The sequence below is a fragment of the Callorhinus ursinus genome, unplaced genomic scaffold, assembly GCF_003265705.2.
Source record: "Callorhinus ursinus isolate GAN/ISIS: 27379988/994484 unplaced genomic scaffold, GSC_fseal_2.0 scaffold11, whole genome shotgun sequence".
Classification (NCBI taxonomy): Eukaryota; Metazoa; Chordata; class Mammalia; order Carnivora; family Otariidae; genus Callorhinus; species Callorhinus ursinus.
The window spans coordinates 47,772,096-47,799,182 of record NW_027397073.1 but is presented as its reverse complement, the minus strand read 5'-3'; the positions used below and the strand labels follow the sequence as shown (position 1 = coordinate 47,799,182).

General features: G+C 36.5%; 1 protein-coding gene across 6 annotated transcripts in view; it reads left to right on the top strand.

The window, feature by feature from the left end:
* RBBP8 (RB binding protein 8, endonuclease) overlaps nt 1–27,087 on the top strand; it is a 110,338-nt gene that overhangs the window by 45,409 nt on the left and 37,842 nt on the right. For all 6 annotated transcript variants that reach the window (XM_073898416.1, XM_025886763.2, XM_073898415.1 and 3 more), the window contains 2 exons: nt 11,033–11,145; nt 19,658–19,724. In XM_073898416.1, coding sequence (XP_073754517.1) covers nt 11,033–11,145; nt 19,658–19,724 — 180 coding nt within the window. The remainder of the gene's footprint in view (nt 1–11,032; nt 11,146–19,657; nt 19,725–27,087) is intronic.

Genomic DNA, 27,087 nt, shown 5'->3' with positions numbered 1-27,087 from the left:
AGACATTGATTGGGAAGTGAAGGGATGGGTGTCAAGGGATGGCCTTTCTGAGGAGGTGCCATTTCAACCAAGACCTGAATGATACAGATAAGAGCTAGTCACTTGAAGAACTGGAGACAAAAAGAGAACAGACAAATGCAAAAGTTTTAGGTAGAAATAAGTTTTGAAATATTTGAAGAATAGGAAGTCCACTGTGGTTCTAACTTAATGAATAGGAGGATGAATGATAGGAGATAAGATTGGAAAGGTGGGAGTAACTAGATTATGTAGGATCATAGGCCAAAAGTTTGGATTTTAATTGCAATGGGAAGCAATTGGAGGGTTTAAGTAGGGAAATTACAAAGGGATATGAGCAGGTATTGACAGCATCTGTTATATCCACGTGGAGAGGTCAAGTAGATAGTTGTATATGCGGGTCTGAAACTAACTAGAGAGATTAGAGCTAGAGAAAAGAATTTGAAGGTCATCATCTGCATATGAATGGTATTGAAAACATAGGGGCACCTGGGTGGCTTAGTCATTGGGTGTCTGCCTTTGGCCTGGGTCGTGATCCCGGAGTCCTGGGATCAAGCCCCGCATCGGGCTCCCTGCTTGGCAGGAGGCCTGCTTCTCCCTCTCCCACTCCCCCTGCTTGTGTTCCCTCTCTCGCTCTCTCTGTCAAATAAATAAATAAAATCTATAAAAAAAAACATAAAAAAACTAAAACCTAGAGACTGGATAAGAGATCTAAGGACATCTTAAAGCATATTGGAGGAGGATTGGAAGAGGTGTTAGGGCTGAATCCTTGGATATACTAATTAAGGTTTAATGAAGAATAAGGACCCAGCCAGCAAAAAATAAATTGTGAAAGAAAAATTATTACAGGTGGAAGAAAAGCCAAGAATATATGACATGACACTAAGAGCTACTTTGAAGATTAAATGAGATTGATACAAGTAAAAGTACATAATAGGGATTTTTAAAAACTTACGGTATCCCTCCTAACTGGTGACTGTGATTCCAGCCACCTGCACTCCAGTCTGTACTGTGTATCATAGCCAGACCCAGTCTCCTCTCTCTAGCTGAGGTATCAGGAAGCTAGAAAGTCATTTGTCCCCCTTACTCTTCCCCAGGCCAGGATCAAAAAGGAAATCATCAGCTACTCTTCTCTTGGTACGGTGAGGCAGTTCGTTTTCTCTGGATATGTAGTGGAGCATTTGGGAGGAATGGTGGAGAGAGAGCACATCTTTCTCAGGCTTTAACTCTCCAGCAGTTGATATGTATTGAGGGCCCCTTTGTACCCAGATATCTAACACCCAATCTTCACACTAATGCTGTAAGGTAGATGGTAAAACCATTTTACATGTGAGGAAACTGGCAAAGATTTAAGAAACCATCCCTAGATCACAGTTAATGGATAATTAGGTTAAATTTGACCTTACAAACCCCCAAGTTTCTGTTTCCCTGAAGCCTTGTCTGTATGTTGTCTTAATTTTGTAAATGTTATGTAAATGACTGATCATCTCAAAGTATTTGTACTTGACCTAAAGTTACCGAAACAGATCCTCTGAAATATTAACTCCCCAGCATTGTTCATTTTCTAGTCTGGCTTTTTTGGGAAGTTTTGTTTTTTTACTTCTCTTTTAAATTGCTACTAACTATGTTCTGCCTTTAAATGTGTAAGTAGATAACATTTGGTAAAGTTCTGCCTTATTTAAAATTTCATTTTAGTTTTATATTGTATGAGAATGATACCTAGAGCAAGCTTTAAAAATCTATAAAAATTAATGTTTTGCTAAGACCCTTAAAAAGCAAAGTATGTTTTGTTAAAATTTCTAAACAGTAATTCGGAGACTTGCTGCTTACGCTTCATAGAATGAAACAATTTTTATTTTTATGCTAATGTGAAAACATCTTGAGATGTTTAGATGAGAGGAATTACTCTGTAAAGGTAAATTAGATAATAAAAAGTTATAATTTTATGTGGCTGCTTTATGTTCTACTACTGCTATTATTATAACAGACTTTCCTTAAAGGAAACAAAGTATTTCACTAAATCTAAGAAATAATCACTGTGTGGAGAAGTAGGTAGAATGCATTAAAAAAAATCTGAACAAAGCAGTTAAACCATGATTGTCTAATAGATTTTAATATTTTTAAAAGCATTTTTGGCAGTCATAGGAAACTCATATTTCATCTGTCATTGAAAAGGAAAATTTGTACTCATAATCAGAGGATTTATGGTTGTACAACTATTTTTCAAATACTGGACTAAATGTCTTCTTTTTGTCCTACTCATACATTTGAATTTAAATATATTCTTCAGGAGACCTCTGACTTTCTAGACTGGATTTACTTTCATAGTACCCCGTATTTCCACTGTCATGATGTGAATCATATTTTGCCATAATTACTTTTTTATTGCCTCTCTTTTTCTAATACACTGTAAACTCTTTAAAAGAAAAGATACTATCTTGGCCACTGTTGTGTTTCAGCATGTACAGTACTCATTGTAGGTGTTCAGTAAACCCTTTTGAATGAAAATGAATAAATTTGAGGAAATCTTTTTGGAGTATAACAAACAATTGAGCATACTTGTTAATCTGGTGAGTTTTCCAATTGCAAAATGAAAGGTTTTACTTCTTCATCCCTATGAACAAACTGGAATTAACTCACAATGTGTGTTGTTTTCTGATCTTACAAGTAGAATTACTCTTCTTTCCCTGTTACCTGTATATAGCGACTGAAATTGCATTCATTCTCCTGTGAAATTGAGCCTGTTTCTTTCTCTGATTGCATCAGTGGAAAATAGGCAAGAGGAAAGCAGTGGAACCTTGCTGATGGAAATAGAAGCTCGCATTTTTTCTCACCTCCATTTAAATTTAAACTAGGATCTGGAAGCAATCAAGAGTTGACTCTTTTCCACAGATATTATCAAGAATGGCAGTTAACTGGAGAAAACTAGAAGTAATAAACAAGCTAGGGAATATTGTTTCACTTTATAACTGTCTATATCAGTGGCATTTTTAAACTTGGAAACTAAGGGTTTCAAGGAATTGTTTTTGATGATACGTCATGATATTTTAATGTATTAGATTTGATTTCTTAGAAACAATAGTGTTGGGCACCTGGGTGGCTCTGTCGTTAAGCGTCTGCCCTTTGGCTCAGGTCATGAGCTCAGCGTCCTGGGATCGAGTCCCACATCGGGCTCCCTGATCAGCAAGAAGCCTGCTTCTCCCTCTCCCACTCCCCCTGCTTGTGTTCCCTCTCCCGCTGTCTCTCTCTCTCTGTCAAAAAATAAGTAAAATGTTAAAAAAAAAAAGAGAAACAATAGTGTTCAGTTTTTACTCACAAACTGACTAGTAGAATGACACTGAAATAATTCATTAGAATTGTTCGATGCCATTTACCTCCTTCAGTGTTTTTCAATGACTTTTCTTTTTCTGTTTTTTATTTTAATTTTTATTTATTTTTTAAGTAACCTCTACACCCAAAGTGGGGCTTGAACTCACAACGCTGAGATCAAGAGTCACATGTTCTACTGACTGAGCTAGCCAGGCACCCCTTCAATGACTTTTCGATGTCATATTCTCTTCAGTCTTTATGGCTTAATAATTCTGTGTCTAAATTATTTACCGCAGTCGGGTCAACTATTTGAATGTTTATTACATGGGCCCTAAGCTATTAATTAGAGCAAATCTTAAAAGAGGAACGTAAATACGAAATGTCAGGTACTTTAAGCAAATAGTTAAAATTGAGTTGCCTCTTATAACAGTTTAATAGTGTCTTCGTTTTGGAATAGTTTACAGAGGCTTATTCCCTTTGGAATTTTATTTTACTTTTTTTTTTTTTTTAAGATTTATCTATTTATTTATTTGACAGGGAGACAGCGAGAGAGGGAGCACAAGCAGGGGGAGTGGGAGAGGGAGAAGCAGGCTTCCCGCTGAGCAGGGAGCCCGATGCAGGGCTCGATCCCAGGACCCTGGGATCATGACCTGAGCCAAAGGCAGACATTTAACAACTGAGCCACCCAGGCGCCCCTCCTTTGGGATTTAAAGGCATAAATAGACTTTACTGTTAGCTTTAGAAATGCTTGAGAATCTGAAAACATAGGTATTATAGCAGAAAGACAAAGTATATATCCTTTTTAGTACCTTAATTCTCAAAAAGATGTCATACAAAGTTTACTCGAGTATAATACTGTTAAATTAAAATGCTGTGATAAAAGGAATATACTATCTAGCTTATTTTATGTTCCCCCCTTTTGAATTTTTATTCAAGTAATGCATGTACATTATAAGGTTGTATAGTTACTAAAAAAAAGTTTTTTTCTCTCTTTCCCACCCCTGTCAGTCCCAGTTCTTAGTTTTCCAAAGTTCTAAATGATGTATTTGCTTTTTTTTATATATAAGATTTTATTTATTTATTTGAGAGTGAGAGAGCACACATGAGCGGGGGAGGGGGGCAGAGGGAGAGAGACAAGCAGACTCTGCTGAGCAGGGAACCTGATGCAGGGCTCAGTCCCAGGACCCCAAGATCATGACCTGAGCCAAATTCAGACACTTAATCAACTGAGTCACCCATGTGCCCCATCAATGATGTATTTTTACTTTAATACTTGATTTATCAATTTGAGATGACGTTTGTTTACTTCTTACTATGAAAATGAGGATACTATTTATCCCTTGCATATTTAGAATAATTATTTTAGTTCTTCCTTTTTACCTTTGGACCTTAATATTTACACTTATGTAAAAGTATGTCTTTATAGGAATATATTTTAGGAAAATGAGCAGTCACCCTGAACTCACCATTACATTACAGGAGGGTATTGATACTTTAACCCTTCCCTGAATCATTCTTCCTCTCTCCTACTTCCCACCCTGTGTTCAGCTGAACCTTTACATGTAAATATTGACAAGCTTGACAGTGGTTACATTGTTTTCTGTTACCGGATCTCAATCTTTTGTATTTGGTTTATAAGTTAATTATAGAAGCTGGAAAATGGTAAACAGTGTTTATTTATTGACTCTGTGAATACTCTCTGCTGAGCCAGGATAACATTTCCTTTTCTACAGATCCGATGTCATGACCTCCATGCCACTCAAGGAGACTGTTTCTAATGTCCAGGCCACATAGATTCTTTTCTACTCTGTTTCAAATCAGCTGCTCAAATTAGCCCCTCAAATCAGCCCATAATTATGTTCTGATATGGGCATATTTATATGAGTTTGCTGTGCTTTTCCTAGAAGTTCTAATTACTTTTTTCATATTGAGAAAAGAAACATTTTCCTTACTACGTCATTAATATTAGGTAATGTGTTGGTTATTCTATTTATTGCTTATAATCTTTTTTTTCTTTTTCTTGAAGGCATACTTCTTGGGCTGAAAAACTTAAACTTTCTGTACTAATTTGGACCATTTACTTTGTAGGTTATACTACAACTGCCATTCTGGAATTTCTCTTCACTGGATCCCTATATTAATTCCATTATTTCTTTCAACTCATGTTAGTTAGCAAATAATTATGGGGCACCTGCTTTGTGCCAGGCATTATTTTAGACCTTGAAGATATACCAATGAACATGGTTGATAAAATGTGGGCCTATTTTTTCCTTTTATTGGTTTTTCATGTTCATTTTGTTATAGCTCACCCTCAAATAACTGCTGAAGAGTACACAGGAAGTAAATTTTCAGAGTCCTTGCATGTCTAAAAATGTTATTTTACTGTTGATTTAAATGATTTTTTTTAAAAGATTTTATTTATTTATTTGACAGAGAGAGACAGTGAGAGCAGGAACACAAGCAGGGGGAGTGGGAGAGGGAGAAGCAGGCCTCCCGCTGAGCAGGGAGCCTGATGTGGGACTTGATCCCAGGACCCTGGGATCATGACCTGAGCTGAAGGCAGACGCTTAATGACTGAGCCACCCAGGCACCCTTAAATGATATTTTGAATGGATATAAAATTCTAGGTTCAAAATAGATTTCCTCCAAACTGAAGACATTTTCTCATTATCTCTTAGCATCCAATGTTGATAAAACTGGTATCATTCTAATGTTATTCCTTTATATGTAATAGCTTTTTTTTCCTTCCTAGAATTTAAGACCTTTTTATCATTCTGAAATTTTGTGAGGGAGGTGTGTGTGTGTTTCCTTCAGTGTGTTGGACACTCAGCCTGTTAACCTGAAAGCTGGTATCTCGTAAGGTCTGGCAATTTTTTTCTGATATTTCCTCTCCATTTTTTTATGTTCTCTCCTTCTGGAGCGCTTCTCGGTCATAAACTGATTCTTTATAATCCTTTCTCTGATTTCTGTTACTTTTTTTTTTTCCCCATGTTCTGTTTTATTTTCCAACCCTATTATTAAAGTTATTTTGATAATCACATATTTAGTATTCAAGAACTTCTTATTGACCGTTGCTTTATATATGCATGTATGCTATGGCCTATTTTTATACTTTCCCTTGTGGTTCTTCTTTAACTCATTGTTTATTTAGGAGTACATTGTTTAAGATTCACAGATTCGTGGATTTTCCAAATTTCCTTCTGTTGTTGATTTCTAATTGAATTCCATTATGGTGGAAGAGCATGCTTTGTATGATTTCAGTGGTTTTAAACTAATCGAGACTTGTTTTGTGACCTAGGAAATGGTCCTGAATGTGCATTCTGCAGTTGTTGATGGCGTGTTCTGTAGATGTCAGTTAGGTCTGGGTGGTTGTTGGTTTGTTCAGTCCTGCTATATCTATGTGGATTTCCCATCTCACTTGATCTATCCATTATTGAGAGTGGAAGTCTATAACCGTTATTTTTGAATTTGTTTTTTCCTTTAGTTCTCAGTTTTTGCTCTGTGTATATTTTGGGACTCTACTGTTAGATGCATATGTTTATAATTGTTTTATTTTTGTAATGAATTGACTTTTATTATAAAATTCACTGTGCTAGTAACACTTTCTTACAGTCTGTTTTGTCTGATATTAATTAACATAGATGCTCCAGCTTTTTTTGGTTTTTGTTTGCATGGTATATATATTTTTTTCCATCCTTTTGTCTTCAACCTATTTGTATCTTGGAATCTAAAGTATGCCCCCCCCAAACTTGGGCTTCTGGGGGGTTCATAGAGGACCCCTAGAGTCAGGCCACCGCAAGCCGTGGGGAGAGGCAAAGACCCTAGAGGACACCCCAGCCCCCCTTACTGTGACTCCTCACACTCAGAAATGACCTGTTGGGTAGGGGGTCCTGGGATGTTTTTAAACCTAAGGTTTGGAGTCTGGACTAAGTTCCATCCACATCACTCACAAGTTTCTGTTCGTATTTCTAGCTTTTTTAAATTAAAAAACAAAAAATAATTTAAAAAAAAAATAACAGAAGACTGAAGTTTTCACAGCCCAGGGGCCTGGGATGCTGGTCTGTGCCTGCCTGCCCTGGCCCACTGGCCCCATTCCCTGGGCAGAGTCACACCCAGTAACCCCTTCGCCAACAGACCAGGTCACACACACAGCAGCAGCAGTCGCTGTAACAGACTGCCATGTACACACTTGGTCTCACACTCACCTGTGGGCTTTTGGTTCCATTTAATTTGGGTTTTTAACTTTAGAGGGTCAGTTCTGCTTCACCCCTCCTTTTGTATGGAGTTCCAGCCAGGGGATTTCACCTCTGCTCCAGTCCTGAGACCTCCTAACTAACCCTGATGTTGTGATACACCCCACAGAGATCTATGTTTCTTATATTATTATCATTGAAAATAATTATTATACTATTATTATGTAATAAATTTATAAGAAATTTTTAAAAACTTAGTCTGTTGTAGGGGCACCTGGGTGGCTCAGTTGTTAGGCCTCTGACTCTTGATTTCAGCTCAGGTCATGATCTCAGGGTGGTGAGAACATGGGGCTCTGCCCTCAAAGGGGAGTTTGCTGGAGATTCTCTCTTTCCCTCTCCCTCTGCCGCCCCACCCCCACTCCAGTTGCTCACACCATCTCTCTCTCTCTAAAATAAATAAATCTAAAAAAATGTATGTCTATTGTAGACAGCATGAAGTTGAATCACAGACAGTTTCTGCCTTTTGATTGGAGGGTTTATCAATTAATGTAATTATTGATACAGTTGATTTACACCATTTTCTTTTCTATATTCATCATGTCTTTTTTGTTACTCCTTTTCTGCCCACCCCCGCCCCAAAACTTGCTTTTTCTAGAACTCTTATTATTGATACGATAAACATTCTAGGATAATGCTCTAGTTATCTTTTCTATTTTCTCTTTGCTTTTTTGGGGAGATTTTCTCATCTTTATTTTCTCACCTTCTGTTGAGTTTGGGTTTTTTTCCTGCGGCCATACTTTTAATTTCTAAGATTTTTTGGTGGTGGTCTCAGAATATTTCCTTTTATGGCAATCCTGTTTTCATTTCATAGTTTGGTATCTTATTTATTTCTCCTGAGAGTATTCTTTACAGTTTGATGATGGTGGTGTGTTTTTTTCTTCTCCCTATGTAGCTTATATTTCTTTTTTTTTTTTTAATTATTTTTAAAGATTTATTTACGAAAGAGAGAGTGCATGCACACGAGTGCGAGCATGGGGGAGAGGGAGAGGGAATCTCCAGCAGACTCACTGCTGAGCCGGGAGCCCAATGCAGAGCTCAGTGCAGGGGTCCATCTCACGACCCTGAGACCACAACCTGAGCCTACATCAAGAGTCAGATGTGTAACCGACTGAGCCACCAGGTGCCCCTCTTTTTTTTTAGTGTCTTGTTTGCTTTAGTCTCTTTTACTTTATAAGCTTTTCTCAGCTGTCTGTTGATCTTGATTATCTCTTTATATTTAAGAGAGGTAGATAAAAGCTCTGAGTGGAATTGTGGGCTATGAGCTTCACTTCAGGGTTATCTTCCTGGTCTGTTTCATTGATAATTCTCTAATGTCAGTATCTTTAGACATGATTTCCTAGAGGAGGCTCCTTCATTCTGCTTCTGGGAATGTGTAATAGGGTTGGCTACCAAAGTTCTGGAAGCCAAATAAATGATGAGGGCCTAGACTAGGTTCTGAGAATTTGGCATGCATAGACATTCATTTCATTATTGTACTCCTACCCTTACCTGTACGTCAGGTCTCCCAAACCAGTGTCTGGTTCTGTTTTAGACTTTCTAGAGACTAAACTTCCAGTATTCTGCTGGGAATGGAAGGGATGATCACTTGAGTGCTCAGAATATAGGAGAAAATATGTTGGTATGATGATTTCTTGAAATCACTTTAAATCACTCACTCTGAGTACCAATTTTTTAACCTCCTCAAATTCTACAGTATATATCAGGTTGGTTCTAGGTCAGTGCTGTCTGATAGGATTTTCTGTGATAATGGAAATGTTTTATATCTGCACTGTCTAATACAGTAGCATCTAGACATGTGGCTGTTGAGTACTTAAACATAACTGACCTCGATTTTAATTTATTTTAAATTGAAATAGCCATATGTGGCTATGGTTACCTTATTGGACAACACAATTCTAGACCTTTCCCATCATTGGCTTAGGATTCAGCACTCTCAGGGGAGTTTCAATTTTGTCCACCCAAACCTTGCTTAAAGTTTTTGTTTGTTTTCTCTCCCATTAGGCCTGTCCTGACGGGTTTGTGTTTTTAAAAATATACATACATCTTTACTATAGTTTTGTAGGATCTTGGGAAGGAACAAAAGTTGATAAAAATGTTCAATCGATGTCATCTTTACTTAGATATTTATCATACAAAATAGTTTCAAAGATCTTGACTGTTCTAATTCCTGTATTTGGAATATACTCTAATTAAACTGTGATGTCCAATTCTTTATTTCTTCATTCTAGGAATTCTGATTTTATTAACGCATCCTATCTATGATCTCTAATCTTCATTTTTTACATCCATATCAACATTGTTGATATGAGTTTTACTTTCATATGAAAATCTCTAGGTTCTTTTTGTTTTAGTTGTGCAGTTTTAATTTTTTATCTCCTTAGCTTATAAAATTCATGGCTTCTACTGCCATGCCATGACTTCCATAGACACTTAAATACTTAGTATCTTACTGACAAGTTAAAATTATTACCTCAGATTATACATTTCCCAAATTCCTAATGTGGGGTACATGTCTCCTTTTTAACTATATTTTTTCCTGATTAACAAATAATAAAATTAGAGAAATTTTGAAAAAGAGAAAAACACTGAGAAAAAAATCTCCTATAATACTGGTACCTACAACATAACTATTATTAACATTTTGAGGTACACCTTTCTCTTTACCGCTCCCCATCCCCTGTGTGCAATCTATGTATTTCCCTCTTCCCTTCAGCACTCAGAAATAGTCAGTGAAAGCTATTTTTTAAAACTTTTTTTTTGCGTAATAGTACATTGAATTTTTTTAACATTGGGGTTTTTTTTAATGCTGAAAAGAACAAAGTATGAAGTACCTTTTTTTTTTACTTTGTTTTCTTTGACCTTTAGTATTCATTCAGCTAAAAAAGTTGAACACTCATTATGTGTTATATGCTATGCTGAGCAATACAGATGCAAGCTTGCTTAAGATAAATTCAGCCCCTTGGTACTGGACTGGAGTTCATATTTTGGCTATAATAAATCAGAACAAGGTCATTTTCTTCAGTAAATAAATCCCCTTGGATAGAGTTTAAAATTGGCAGAATTTAGAGAATTCCACTCAAAATTGTAATCTGTTGTAGAAAGCGATGTTGTGGCATGATTTCAACCTGTTCGAGAATATGTTAAAGATATAATACATCATTAAAATAGTTAATTTTCTCTATACTTGCCAAGTCAGTTCTTTAGAGCTTCATAAAGCATAAAAATCTTGGGAGTTCAAATATAAGGAAATATTTTTTAGTAGTTGAAAAAAATTGAATTTCAGCTTTATGGAGGTATAATTGACAAAATTGTAAAAGTGTACATCATGGTGATTTGGTAAACATATACACAGTGAAAGAATTTCCACTAATTAACACAGCCATGATCTCACATACTTATTTTCTGGTGAGAACATTTAAGTTCTACTCTAAAAATATTTTGTTTTTGTTTCCTAGGTTAAGAGCAGGATTATGTGATCGCTGTGCAGTAACTGAAGAGCACATGCGGAAAAAACAGCAAGAGTTTGAAAATATCCGGCAGCAGAATCTTAAACTTATCACAGAGCTTAGTGAGTTTCCTTTCTTCATTCATTAAGTATTTAAAGCATAATGTACTGTTGATAAAACCTATTATTAAAGTGGTTGCAATCAAATGGATTGTTTACATACGTTTTTCCTCATGTAGGCAAAAGTTCAAATGTCCTTTATTCCCCTTTCTGTAGATTTAACTTCTTACTTACAGTAAGAAATAGGATACAAAAAGGTGGGATGTTCACATTGGCCCTCAAGTCCCACCAGCTGTAAAGCAAGAAGGAAATTTCCTTCTATTATGTCCATATTTGCTTCTTTAGTTTATGTAATTTCATATAATTTTTATTTCATGTAATGTAACTAGTATTTAGTAAAGTTAAATACAAAGAATACAATTTAGTGTTCTACAAAAGTATATACTTTCTTTGGTTTTCATGACATACTATTACAGGTAGACCATTTTCATTGAGTCTCCTCACACATTTAATGGTGGGTTTTCTTTCATTCTTAACCTTCTCTTAACCTTTGTCTCTTCTAATACCTCTCTTAACCTTATTCTCTTTTAACTCTTCATATACTCTCTTAGTGACCTTTACCTTGATTCTCTAGAAACAGCTCACATCCAAGATCTAATTAATTTATCTTCTTTTCCAAACTAAGTCCATCTTCTGACTATTTTTTTTTTCCTGTTATATTGCTATCCTCTGGTTACTCAAGCAAGAAGAAATGAGTATATTCTCATTGTTTCAAAAAGAGAAAGAATAGTTTTATTTTGCTCCTGGAGATAATTACTATTAACAATCTGATAATGCATCTTTCCGGGTCCAGGCTTATCTTTCTGTCTCTTTCCTTTGTTTTATCCCTTCCTTCTCTCTCTTCTCTCTCTCTCTCTCTTTTTTTAAGATTTTATTTCTAAGTAATTTCTATGCCCAGCAGGGGGCTTGAACTCACAACCCTGAGATCAAGAGTCGCATGCTCCACTGACTGAGCCAGCCAGGTGCCCTCTCCTCTTCTCTTCTAAATTTAATGGGATCATACCACACTTCTTTTTTTTTTTTTTTTAAAGATTTTATTTATTTATTTGACAGAGAGACAGCACAAGGAGGGAGAGGGAGAGGGAGAAGCAGGCTCTCCGCCGAGCAGGGAGCCAGACGTGGGGCTCGATCCCAGGACCCCAGGATCATGACCTGAGCCGAAAGCAGACGCTTAACCAACTAAGCCCCCAGGCGCCCCCATACCATACTTTTTGTTCTGACATGTGTTATTTCATTTTAGGCTATGTCTTAATTAAGTCTGTGGGTTCTGTGTGTATGTGTGAATGTATGCATATGTTTATTTAGGAATATAAGAACATTATCAGTGAGTAGAAAACTATTACATCTCAGTAAACATAGTTGAGATCTACAATTATATTGTTAGTATAGAAATAATCTCCAGTAATGTCTGCATACCTAATAGTCAAATTTCCAGCAACTTTCACTATCAAAAAAATAGCCAGAATCTTCAAAGGAATAAGACATTGTTCTTTTTCATGGCTGCCTTATATTCTCTAGTGTAGATGTCATTTAGCCATTTTGCTGTTGATGGACAGCTTGATTTTTGGTGGGGGGAGGTGTTTCAGAACATGCATTCCTCTACATCTTCTTCAGCTTTGAGCAGAAATGTGTTAATTAATAATACCCAATCTGATCGATAAAGAATGATACCTTTTTTAAGTTAGCATTCTCTTTATAACTATTCAGGTTATTTTTTTACATGATCTTCAGTTTGCATTTCTTCTTGGGTGAACAGCTTGAATATCCTTTGCTTAATTTTCAGATAGATAAAATACCTCATGACTTCATGTTTAAAATGCAAGTTCAAGACTATAGATCTGTTGTTAACCTTTTTTCTAATAACATCTCTATGTCTTTCCACACTGAGAAGCCTGGTTCTCAAAGACACAGGGATGATAGAATGAAAATATCCCCTAACTACTCATTTTTTTAAATCTCATAAGCACAGTAGTCTCAGAATTGCACCATTAGTAATACTACCAGGATGATTACTGTAAAGTGTTAAGAAAACTAATTTTACATTAAAATGAGCAAAAGAAAAATTGCCAAGGTCAAATCCCAAGTTACCATAAGAATAAAAACACCAGGGGCTTCATATATATGATTTTTTTCATGTTTCTGTTCATTGCTATTTTTTTCTTCCTGCCTTTTCTTTCTTTTATGTTTTTACTTTCCCAGTTATTGAATTTTGAGGATGTCTGTCTTTTTATTTCATTTTTATCTGATACTTTACTATTTTTTTTAATTCTTTATCTTTTTGATCAACCTTGAAAACAAAATTTTTTTAAGTAGGCTCTATGCCAACATGGGGCTCTCAAACTCATGACCCCAAGATCAAGAGTCGCTTGCTCTTTCAACTGAGCCAGCCAGGCACCCTACAACTGTGAAATTTTACCATGCATTCCTAAAATATAAAGTTAATTTCTTGACCATCTTCGAATAATACACAGACCTTAAAACACCTGAGCTCTGCTTACATGCTGTTTATGCCTAGCATTTCATTTCCTTTTTCTTAGCCTTCTAAGTTACAAACTTCTTTAAAAATCCTAAGACAGTCTTTTAAAAGACTTAGCTACATGTTTTATCAGTTTCTTTGCTTTATTATTATTTTTTGCACCTCAGTTTCCTTCTGGGATTATTATCCTTTATGAGATACATCCTTTAGAAGGTATTTGTTGTTTCTAAACTAATTTTTATCCACAGATATTTTTATTTTACTTTTACTTTTCTAAGGCTATTTTGCAGGGTAACAATCATTTTTCTCTGGCTCCTACTAAGATTTTTTTTCCTTTGTTTTTGTTCTATAATTTTAATACAGTTTTTTTTTAAAGATTTTATTTATTTATTCATGAGAGACAGACAGAGAGAGGCAGAGGGAGAAGCAGGCTCCCAAGGAGCAGGGAGCCCGACGTGGGACTCGATCCCAGGACCCTGGGATCATGACCTGAGCCAAAGGCAGACACTTAACCATCTGAGCCACCCAGGCGCCCAATTTTAATACAGTTTTAATCAAGTTTTTTCCCAAAAAGATTCTGTTTAGTGTATATTATAAAAATCTATGGAACCATATCTTTAATCATCTGGAAAACTGTCAGCTACTAGCTTCTCAAATATTGTGTCTTCTCCATTCTCTGTTTTGGGATTCTGATAAGACCTCATCATTCTGTCCTTCATATCACTTGATAATCCCTTTCCTATTTTCATCCTCTTGTTTCTGCTGCATTCTAGGTGATTTCTTCAGCTCTCGTCAGTATACTAAGTACTTCAATAGTTCTCTTGTGCTGAGTTATTTTATCTCAGTAACCAAATTTTTCATTCCTAAAAATTCTGTTTGGTTCTTGTTCAAGTCTGCCTAGTCATCTTTTTTTTCCTTCTTTTTTTTTTTAAGTAAACTCTTTGCCCAGTGTGGGGCTCAAACTCATGACCCCAGGATCAAGAGTCACATTCTCTATTGACTGAGCCAGCCAGGCACCCCTTCTTTATTTTTTTTTTAATGAAATGTTTTTTAAAAATGCAGAAAGGTAGGGAGAATAGTAAAGAACCCTCATACACGTTGCATTTATCTTTTTTAAATCTGGAATATTTCCCTTTCCTATCTTTTTCTTTCATGACATTGGCTTCCTTTTTTTTTTTTTTTTTAAGATTTATTTATTTACTTGAGAGAGAGAGAGCACAAGCGAGAAAGAGAGCAGGGGGAGCGGGGAGGGGCAGAAGAAGAGGGAAAAGCAGACAACCCACCAAGCAGGGAGCCCAATGCAGGGCTCCATTGGGATTATGACCCAAGCCCAAGGCAGACACTTAACTGACTGAGCCACCCAGGCGCCCTCATGACATTGGCTTCTTGAAGTAGGGTCATTTTCCTAAAATTTTGCCACCTTCTGGATTTTTTTTTTAACATTTTATCTTGTTCCTTTATTTCCTATAAAATAAATACTGGATCTGAAGGCTTGATTAGGTTTAGATTAAACATTTTTGACAGCAGGACTTCATAGCTTACACTGTCTACTTCATGTTGCATCATATCAGGAGACCGATATTATCAGGTTATTCCACTCTTAGGGATTCTAAGATTGATCACTGGGTTAAGGTGATGGCCACATTTCTTTATTAGAGAGTTATATTTTCTCCACCAAATAATCCGAGTGGGGGGATGGATATGTGTGATACTATTAAATCTTGCAAAAATTGCAATTCTCTTTCAGTCTTTCTGTAATGATTTTCACATCTATTAGTGAGCCTTGCCTGAATTAATTATTTAGAGATTATAAAATGCTAAATTTTCATTTCTGTTCTTTCTACATTTATTAGCTGCATTCTTCTGTAAACAGGGTTTTACCCTTATCAGTCGGGACTGTTGGCTACCTTGGAATATAGTTCCTACTAGAAAGGCATGGTACATCTTAATTTTATCCCTTTAATTGCTAGTTTTCAGAGTAAGGTCTTCTGTAATAGTTACCTGAAGTGGTGACAAATAGGTTGTGTGTGTGTGTGTGTGTGTGGTTTCATTTTGTTTTTGATGAAAGTGGGGCTTTCTTTTTTTGAGTATAATAGACCCATAGGATTTTATTTTATTTAAAGATTTTATTTATTTATTTGAGAGAGAGAGTGAGAGGGAGAGCACATGAGAGGGGGGAGGGTCAGAGGGAGAAGCAGACTCCCTGCTGAGCAGGGAGCCCTATGCGGGACTCGATCCAGGGACTCCAGGATCATGACCTGAGCCGAAGGCAGTCGCTCAACCAACTGAGCCACCCAGGCGCCCCTCCATCTTTTAAATCTTTAAACATTTCATTACTATATAAGATATTTCTGTTATCTGAAATACTTGGAAATCCATATAGGAGTAATTTTCTGCTGACTCTAGTGGTAAAGATGAGGTTTATTTTGGCTCCTTTCCAGGAGTTTGGGCTTAAACTGGAAATCTCAGGTTCAGTCCCTCCACCAGGGCTGATACCAGCATCTGCTCCGGTTTTAGCTCACAGTTTTATTTTGCTTTTGTTGATGATTGTGGTGGTGGTGTGGGAGTCCCTTGGATTTCTCTTCCTGTGAGCTCAGCAGTTTAGTAAAAATTATGTTTTTATGCAGGTTCTAGTTGTTTTATCATAAGATTATTGTTAGGATATCTAATTCATTCATCTACCCTAAAGTGTTTACTTAGTCCAGAAGGTTTTTTCTGATTTGTTGTTTGTTGTTTTTTCTGTTAAGTGTCCCTCTCCATTCTCTCTGTTTCTTCTCTGGAACTCAGATTAACAAGATGCCAGGTCCTCCCATTCTGTCTAATTTTTCTTTATACTTTGTAACTTTATTCTCTTACGCTGAATTCTGGGAGTCACGTAGTTATTAATTTTGTCTTCATTCACATTTAGTCTGTTTTCATCCCATTTATTATGCTTTTAATGATTATGACCTTTGTTCTTTCATGGCCACCTTTTGTTTGTTTTGTTTTCTTAAGATTTTATTTATTTATTTGACAGAGACACAGCGAGAGAAGGAACACAAGCAGGGGGAGTGGGAGAGGGAGAAGCAGGCTTCCCACTGACAGGGAGCCCAATGCCGGGCTCAATCCCAGGACCCTGGGATCATGACCTGAGCTGAAGGCAGACGCTTAACGACTGAGCCACCCAGGCGCCCCTTCCTGTTGCTTGTTTTTAATGAACCTATCAGCCTTTGAAATCTGAAGATGTTATCAGATATCTTTTGTTTCCTATATTAAAACTACTTATCCAGAGGTTAATTTTTTTATTACTAGTTTTTAATTCCTTTTCTTTTTTAAAGATTTATTTATTTCACAGAGAGAGAGAGAGAGAGCGGGGTGGGGTTGGGGGGCAGAGGAAGAGGGGAGAGAGAATCTCAAGCAGACTCCGTGCTGAGCACAGGCCTTGATCCCACGACCCTGAGATCATGACCTGAGCTGAACCCAAGAGTCGGATGCTCAACTGACTGAGCCACCCAAGAGCCCCAGTTTTTAATTCTTTTTAAAAAATCTTGTTTTTTGGGCGCCTGGGTGGCTCAGTTGGTTAAGCGACTGCCTTTGGCTCAGGTCATGATCCTGGAGTCCCGGGATCGAGTCCTGCATCGGGCTCCCTGCTCAGCAGGGAGTCTGCTTCTCCCTCTTCCCTCTTGTGCTCCCTGTCTCTCATTCTCTCTTTCTCAAATAAATAAATAAAATCTTAAAAAATAAATAAATAATCTTGTTTTTTAAGTCTTTTATGTGTTTGTTGACTCTTAATTATAATTGTAGATGTCTCTAAATTGATACTTTTGTTAAATGCAACCTTATTTCCTTAGCTCGAGGAAGAATCCCTGCTTTGCTAATAGTGAATACAGGTTCTGATTTATAGGAGCCCTACTTCAATGGCAGAAGGTGGGAGAGAAGGAAACTTGACCTGAGAGATTTTTTGTAGGGTATATGGATAGTTTGTCTTCAGGCACTTACTGTAAGTTAATTGAGAGCAGCACTGCCTGATCTCCTTGTCTCAGTATTTATTAATGGACTCCCCAATGTTAAAACTTCTGGAAATCTAGTCTCATGACCTTAGCCTAAGGGCAGCTATTAGCTTTATTTGCTCATTCAGCAACTTCTGGAATTCTGCCTGTACCGGAATTAACATGACGTCCTGCTGGAAAAGCTCACTTTTTTTTAAGGCCCTTCCTTTGGTTAGATTTTACCATCAGTCTGAGCCTATCTATTTTTAAACCATTTGTGAGTTTTTCATGGTTCTGATCTGCTAGTGGCACCCATTCTGGCTTTTCAGTATTGCAGTTAACTTATTTTTAGAGTTGCTTTTTGTCATGTCATTGGGATTTGGAGAGGAAGAGTCAGGTAAAACCATCTTCATTAGTGATTTAAGGTCATCTTTGACTTCTTTCACCCGTACAGGGGATGAATTGCCAAATAACTACTGATTCTGCCTCTATAACAGCTCTTCTGCCTGTCCTCACTTCCTATTTCTGTACCCTCCACATTAGTCCAGATATTCATTTCTTATTTTAATGATCACCTGACTTGTCAGTGCTTTTTTTTCCCTCACTTTGGATTAGGCTTGGTTTTTCTCACTTTGGTATCAATTTTCCCATCATTCATCTATGAAAAATGACACCTGGTAATCTTTTAAAATGAAGTTCAGATTTCTTAACCTGGTTTTGAAGGCTTCCTACCTCTTATTATACCCAATCTTTCTTTCTAACTTTGTTCCATTAATTCTCTGCAAAGCACTCTCCATCCGGGGGGCACCTGGGTGGCTCAGTCAGTTAAGCATCCCACTCTTCAGTTCAGTTCAGGTCATGATCTCAGGGTCATGAGATGGAGCCCCATGTCAGGCTCCCTGCTCAGCGGGGAATCTGCTTGAGATTCTGTCCCTCTGCCCCTCCCCTCCACTCACACACTCTCTCTTTCAAATAAATAAATAAATCTTAGAAAAAAACAAAAACAAAACCTCTCTGTCCGCTTCATTTGTCCTCTCTTTGATGAATCCTTTCCTCATCATCTCAAGAGCCCAAAGTAACCTTTTCCTCCTTGTATTTCCTTTAGTTCTGTACCTCTGTAATGCCCTTCTCACTTTCAATTGTATAGAACATGTTATGTAATATCTGGTCTCTCATTAGGCTGCACTTTTTTTTAGATCACTGTCCCTATCTTAATTTTTTTAAGATCCTCCATAGGAGCTAGTTTAGTAACTTCATATGTTATAGATAGCCAAAAAAATTTTATTTACTCAACGAAGGAAAATATGGTTAGATATATAAACCACTAAATTATTAACAAATTTTTAGAATATGATTGACTTTCTTTTATAGAGATTAGTCCTATTTACTGTGATCTCTTAGATATTCCTCCTGGTGAAGTACATGCTTAACCAGTGACATCATACTAATGATTTATAATAATTTTGTGCTGACTGAAGTAGAAATTGTAGCCCAAAATTGAGTTTCTGATTTCTAAATTAAATAAACACAGACAGGAAAATTTAGTCAAGGTAGATTCAAATACTATTTCAGTGGATATATTTAAATTACCGATACCATAATTATGAAACAGTATGACTAAGGAAGAAAATTTGACTTAAATGTGCTTATGTTATAAAAATTATACTGCTATTCAGTGTTATTTTACTTTTATTATCAGATTTATTTCAAGATAAATGTCTTTTACTAAAATGGTATTTGAAATTAGTAGGACTGAGTAACAGATGGAATGCTCTTTTGACCTTAGTATGAATAATTAACTGTACTCCCCAGTATATGAGGTACTTTTTCTTTTTTTGCCCACAAGCATAAAATAAAATTACCAGTTAATCAATTACATGAACTAGCACAATATGAGTTGTAGTAATCACGACCTAGTAACAGATTAGTCTTGCATAGTAGCATTAACTCTAACATTATGACTTAGAATTAGAAACCCTAATTTCTCCATAATTATTGATATTATTGAAAAAGCCTACCATACATGTTAATATAGCTACAATATGTGCTTCTTTTTCCTATTATGTTTAAGTGAACGAAAAGAATACTCTCCAGGAAGAAAATAAAAAGCTTTCTGAACAGCTGCAGCAGAAAATTGAGTAAGTATCTTTCCTTAATTGCAACAGAAAATTGAATATTTTCCCTCAACTTCTCTTCCTTTATTACACTTAGCTATACAAACTGAGGATATTAAGAGTTGCATGTTTCATTTTAAAAAATGGTACAGTTTTCTGCAATAATATAAAGAAAATTACTTTATGTTTTGGGAGTATACATGAAGAGTATATAAGTATCTATTAGGTTAATGTATACATAAAGAAAAAACATTTTCATGTAAAACATTTTAATTTTTATAATTTATTTGAAATATATTTTATTTTTTATTTTTATATTTTAAAGATTTATTTATTTGAGAAAAAGAGCATGAGCGGGGGGGAGGGGGATTTGCGGGGACCCCAAAGTGGGGCCCAATCTCACGACCCTAAGACCATGACCTGAGCCAAAACCAAGAGTCGGACACTCAACTGACTGAGGCACCTAGGCGCCCCTGAAATACTTACATTTTAAATAAATATTTGAGTTTTGTTACCTTTTCAGCCCTGACCCAAAAGCTTCATAAAAGCAATCAATAAGTTTTTCCTCTTACACACTTTTCAGGCCTGAAGAACTTCATTTTTCTGTTCCTCTCCCCCCCCCGATTTCTCATAAAGAATAAAAATAATAGGGGCGCCTGGGTGCCTCAGTCGGTTAAGTGTCTGCGTTAGGCTCAGGTCATGATCCCAGTGTCCTGGGATTGAGCCCTGCATTGGGCTTCCTGCTCGGCTGGGAGCCTGCTTTTCCCTCTCCCTCTGCCCCCAACCCCCTGGCTTGTGATCTCTCTCTCTCTCTCTCTGTCAAATAAATAAATAAAATCTTTAAAAATAATAATAATAACTTGTGTTCTGTATACCTGTTACTCTTCTTTGTGCATTATGTTTATTATATCTAATCCTCACTATGATTCTTCAAGGTGGTTTTTATTACCTCTGCATTTATAGACAAGGAAGCCAGAGTTCACAAAAGTCAAATAACATGCTGTCGTCTCACAGCTAGTAGGGTTATAAGTCTATCACTCTGACCCCTATCTTTTGACTTAAAGGCCTCTGTTTTTTCCATTATTCAACAGTATCTCAAAAAAAATCTGTTTTTCTGGATGTGGTCTGACTGTCACAGAGCTGAGATATGGCCAGTTCTTAGTTCCCCTTGCTTATGAAATATTTTTTTAAGAGTTAGGATTCAGGATAGTCTTAATGGTGTCATAGAGCTCTTAAAGATTCTATAGCATTTGAGTGGACATCTACAAAAACTTTGGTAAACTATGCAGGTGTGACACATTATTATGGCTTAGAATAGTTATTGTCTTATTATGTATAAACACATCTTACAGGTGGAATTAAGATCCTTAACGGTATATACTTTTAAGTAGTGTCTATCCAATAGGATTTTGATATTCCTCCCATGTTATCAGTCCACTGAATATTAGCGAAGGAATTTTTGAGGGGGGATGATAGACAAGGAAAGCAGGCTATAGGATCAGACTGAGATTATGAAAGTGTCAACTCTTTGCAGTTTTACTCCTGTTGCATGTTGAGGTAAGGCTAGAACATACATCCACAATCTCTTATATATGATTCTAAAGCCCAAAAGTTGTTTTTTTTTTTAAATGGTATTTACAACCTAACCTCACTTCAACTCACAGGATGCTATTTATATGGTCCTTATCGATCCCATCTCATGTGAGCATTCCTATGCTTTGCTGTAAAGATGGCAATGTACTTGACTACAGGATGATGCCTCGGGCTCCGCTGGAGCTATTATGTAATAAGCTGTATATGCTCCGTGTTACTCTTCATGTTAAAAAAATCTGAATTCCGAATCACATCCGGTTCCAAAGATTTCAGAGAAGTGATTGTTGACCTGCATTAATTAATGTTTTATAAAGTGATTTACATGTAGCCTATGGTATTCTGAACATCTCAGCCTTGATATTTATGAATACCAAAGATAAACAAGATAATGAGCATGTAGAGATTGATACAGGCTTAGTGAGGTGAATGCCTCCGAAACAAGGCACATAAAAGGAATGGAAGCTGGATAATGTCATTTGCTCTGTGAAATATGAATTCGAATTCATTCAGACTAATTCTAGTTTATTTTTAGTGTTCTAAAAGTCACAAATTTTTCTGTTAAAGCTCGCTGGTATTTTAGAAAAGAAATAAAAGCTCAAGTTTGAAATTACAATAAAGATTAACCATATAGATGTGCTTCAAAGTATGCATCTTTTATTTCAGACGTGTCTGAATCAAAACAGTGTAGGGGCTTATCTAGTTCTCTTCTAAAATTTAAGATAGTTGTTCTCATAAGCCACCTCTTTTCTAGCTTGCTCTCAAACATTTACTTGTGCTTGGCAGTTTAAAAAAATGGCAAGTATTATCTTTTCTTTGACTGCCTAAACCACTGTAACATGCTATTAGTGCCTGAAATTCCTCTGAACTTTAGAAAAAACATTTGACTTATACCTCTGCTTGTTAAATGCAATAATTCTGACCTCAGCTGGTTTTGATTACAGGTAACTCATATGGTAGGACAGTTATTGACACTATAGTAAGAAATGAATTCAGAAAAAAATTGTTATAAAGTTTTTTAAAAATGTGTGTGTATACATATACATATATTCAACTCTGCCAGTCACAGAAAGCAATAAATAAGCTAAGTGTTGATGTCATGACTCTTTCTGTTTTGGGAAGTGGATGTACTGGATCAGTGAAGATCAAAGCAGTCCATACACTCAAGGGACTGTAAGATTCATTTCATTTTCACTCTTTTCCAAACTGAATTCCGTGTAGCAGTCCATACACTCAAGGGACTGTAAGATTCATTTCATTTTCCCTCTTTTCCAAACTGAATTCCGTGTATAACTTCTTTAACAAATAGCCATTGTTTGAACACTTCTACTATAAATTTAATCTCTCAAGCCTGTTTAATTTTAGTGAGATATTATTAGAAAGTTCTTTCTAAGTTTGTGTAGAAATCAGTCTACTTAGAGGTTGTTGATCCTGATTTTGCCAACTCGGAGCATCTGGGACAAGTTCTATCCCCTCTTCTACTTCGCATTCATGAAGACAACTGTCAGGGCCCTCCTGAGTCTTATTCTTCCTTAGGGAAATTATCCTCTGTTCTTTAACTGTTCCTCAGGAGGCATTTCTTCAGGACTTCAAAGGACCATTTCTCTTTAATGTTTTAGTTTGTCAATATCCTAATTAGGAACTCAGTATTCTAGGGCCACCTCCTGGGTGGCTCATTCGGTTAAGCATCCATCCAACTCTTGATTTCGGCTCAGGTCATGATCTCAGGGTCCTGAGATCGAGCCCCATGTTGGGCTCTGCACTCAGCGGAGAGTCTGCTTGAGATTCTTTCTCTCCCTCTACGCCTCCTCACCACACACGCACTTGAGCTCACGTGTGTGCTCTCTCTCTCTTAAAAAAAGAACTCTGTATTCTAGGTGTGGTCTGTACCATCTCCACTTTTCTGTATCTTTTTACTTCTATTAATGTGGTCACAGCACATAAATATTTCTGGTTGTTCCTTGTTGGGCTTACTGTGACTAGAACCTTGAAGTCAGAGTCTTTCCTATCCTCTACTTGTAGATGTTGTTTTAGATAAAAATACAGGACTTCAGAGTCATGGCTTCATAGTAGGTTGTTGAAGAAACCTTATACCATTTAGCCTACTCCTTCATCTTAAAAGAAGAACACTATTGATTAAATACCATTTTCTGGGCATTGAATTACATCTTTATATATATTACTTCCTTTTCAGAGCTTTCCTACCAAAAAGGAAGTGGGAAATTACAGTACCATACTTTATAGATAAGGTAACTAAGGTTCAGAAAGGTTAACTCACTTACCCAATATGACTGATAAGTGTCAGACCAAGCATTTGAACCCAGGTCTGCCTCACTTCAGAGTTTGTATACCCTTTCTTGTAGTTTTGTGCTGAAGCATCCTCAAAAGCTTACCTGCCTGCATAGATGGCAGAGTTTGGATTCTGTCTCTTCTGATTCAGTTCAGTGAGGCTTATAATCTCGCATTTAACCTGTTCTATTTTGTTTTGTTAGATTTGCCCATTATTCCAACCCTTTAGGGGTCTTTCATATGTTGATTTTTTCCTGCCATGTATTAGGTTAGCTTTTATTCTGAGCTTTATGTCTTCCACAAATTTGATGAATATTCCATTAGTTCCCTTCATCAAAATCATTAATAAAATGTTGAGCAAAATCAGACTGAGGATGGAGCCCTGAGGCATACTACTACATATTTCTTTCATAATCATTCCTCAGGAGATGATATCAAGGGATATCGCATGCCTTCCTGAGAGAGCTACATATACAATGAAACATTCCTCAGAATTAAAAGTAGTCTTACTTGAATTATTCATATTATAAACTTATACAGGTTCTAAGAGGTCACTAGTTTGTATTTAGGGATCTTTTCCCCTTTTTTGGAAATCAGAATGTTTAAGTAAACTTGATGACTATAACTGCTCATTGTGTTTAAATTATGTTTTAACTAACTGTAAGTTCTTTAGAGAAGAAAAGCTGAACGTTAAAAACTTTTTTGTAGATTCTTTACAGAGGGAGACCCTGGATCTTTATAGGTCTTGAGAAAAAACAACTAAAGTTGTTTTGAAAGGAATTTAAGGGAAGGCCAACAAATAAAACACACAATCAAAAAAATTTTACTCTTGTGCTGTTAGAAAAGTAGAAGAAAGTTGACCAGTGTGCATAATTAACTAAAGCTACAGCATGAACTTTTAATGTTTCTGAAAAATCAGGGAGACCCAATGCTTTATAGAAGAGACTTGGTTAATACATGGAAGTTGTTTTGGGTTTTTTTTTTTCCCTTTTATGACAAAAGCCAATACTTGTTTACTTATGGTGGGTTTTGTTTTTGTTTTGTTTTCCTTTTGTGATCCCCACTGCTCTGCCAGGAAATCAATTTCTTATGACTCATTCATGTTCCAGGTTGAATTTTCATGACTAATAGGCAGATAGCCTGTGACGTTATTAGTTAAAGCAAGGTCAGATAGATTTCACACTCCATTAATTTATAAGGCTTTCTTATATAACCTTAGCTTACTCTGTTTTTACAGAATAAGACAGTTAAAAGTAGATATTAGCTCTAAAGATTTTCCTCAGTATAGAATATAGGATTATAGGCTACAAGTAATGTTGATATTATCCAGGAAATTAAGATATAAATCTGTGTTAGGAAAAATTAATCTTGTAATTTTTTTTAAATTGCTGTTGGTCATAGTTTATAAAATTCTCATTGCTTTTTGTTTGGAAATAGTATTACAGATTGATAATGAGTATATTAGATAGACTGGTTTTATCACATAAAGCCTTAAATGCCTGACAAACTGGTAAGAATTGGCCAATAAGATCAGTAATCATTTCACATGGGAAAGTCAATTGAGCTCAAGTTAATTAACTATTTACTCAATAACCACAATTCAGTCCAAACCCAGTCTTTAGGTGCCTTTAGTCTTGAATTGAGTTGGGCAAAAATATATGCCTGAAATCAGCACAAATTTACTTTTCTAATGGAATCTGGGAATCTCTCATATTCATTCATTCAGCAAATATTTATTGAGCATGTACCAAGTGCCTACTATCGTAGACACTTGATGCATCAATCAACCAGATTCTTTATCATCTTAGAGCTTACATTCTGGCAGGTGAGCAATAGATAAATCAATTATATTCTATGTTTGAAAGCCATAAATACTGTAGATAAAGTAAACAGAATAACAAGGAACAGGAGTACCTAAGGTATGGGAAGTAGGTTACAATCTTTTTTTTTTTTTTTAAGATTTTATGTATTTTAGAGAGAGCATGAGGAAGGAAGAGGGGCAGAGGGAGAGAATCTCAAACTGTGCTGAGCACAGAGCCAATGTGGGGCTCAGTCTCACAACCCTGAGATCATAACCTTAGCCAAAACCAAGAGTCCAGTGCTCAACCAACTGAGCCACCCAGGCGCTCCAGGAGGTTAAAATTTTAAATAGCATGTTCAAGGTAGGCACTGATGAGAAAGTAAAACTTCAGCCAGGACTTGAAGGAAATGAGATAGCTAAGTGATGTCTGGGGATGAGCATTCCAAGCAGATGGAAGAGCTAGAGCAAGGAACCTATGGCAGGCTTCCTTCAGGAAGCAAGGGTGAGTGGAGTAGAGTATAATAAAAAAATAGATCAGAGAGGTAATGGGGGAGGGGGACAATTAGATCATTTAAAAGACTTTGGCTTGTGTTTTCAGTGAAATGGGGAGATATGGCAGGTTTTAATCAGAGGAGTGACACAATATGACTAAAGTTGTAGTAGAACTTTTCTGACTATATGTTAAGAGTAGATTGCAAGGGGGCCTGGGTAGAAGCAGTGGTGGAAACTCAAAGTGTGAATCCTACTTGTAGTCGGTTATTAGTCTCATGTCTATACTAAGGATAACACATTGAGTGCTTCTCAGTACTGTCCTGGGAATCTGGCTGCTGGGATTTAGATCCTGCTTCTGTTACTTATTTTTTAGAAAGTGACTTAACTTCCATATCTTCATTTTCTCATTTGTAAAATGAGAGTGATATTAATAGCACATACAGTTGTAATAATTAAACTGATGCATGTAGAACTTCGTGCCTAGCAATATAAACCTCCAACAAATGTTGGTAGTTATCAGTGTTAGTATTATTCATCACCCTGTATTTGTCATTTGCCAAGTCATGTTGATTCAACTACCACAGTATTTAACATTGGCCCCTTTCTTTCCATAGCTATTTTCAACATTCTAATTCAAACCCACAGAAACTCTTGCCTGGACCATGGTAGCCACTGCCGAATTGATTCCTTGCTTCCTTTCTTTCTGTCCCAGTCCGTGTTGCAGTCTTGCTGCTTGATTGTCACATTACTTCCATGCTCTAAAACCTTAATTAACTCTTTTCCTCTTGCTTTCCAAATTATGCACACTTTTAATCAAGGCTATTCATGTAGTTCCAGCTTGCCCTTCTCTAACACCAGGTGCAGAGTATTGGATGCCTGTTATTCAAATGTGTGGATCCTCTGCTCATTTTCTCTGCCATTTGAAGTTCTTTTCATTTTACCTCAAGGTACCCCAACTACACTTTGTACTTCACTTCTCACAAGAGTATTCCCCGCTTGGTACTCTAATCATTTGAATACTTCTCTAATCCTTGTATTAATTAAATGCAAGGAATTAGGTGCACCTGGGTGGCTCAGTTAAGCATCTGCCTTCAGCTCAGGTCATGATCCCAGGGCCCTGGGATTGAGCCCTGCAACGGGCTCTCTGCTCAGTAGGGAGCCTGCTTCTCCCTCTCCCACTCCCCCTGCTTGTGTTCCCTCTCTCACTGTCTCTCT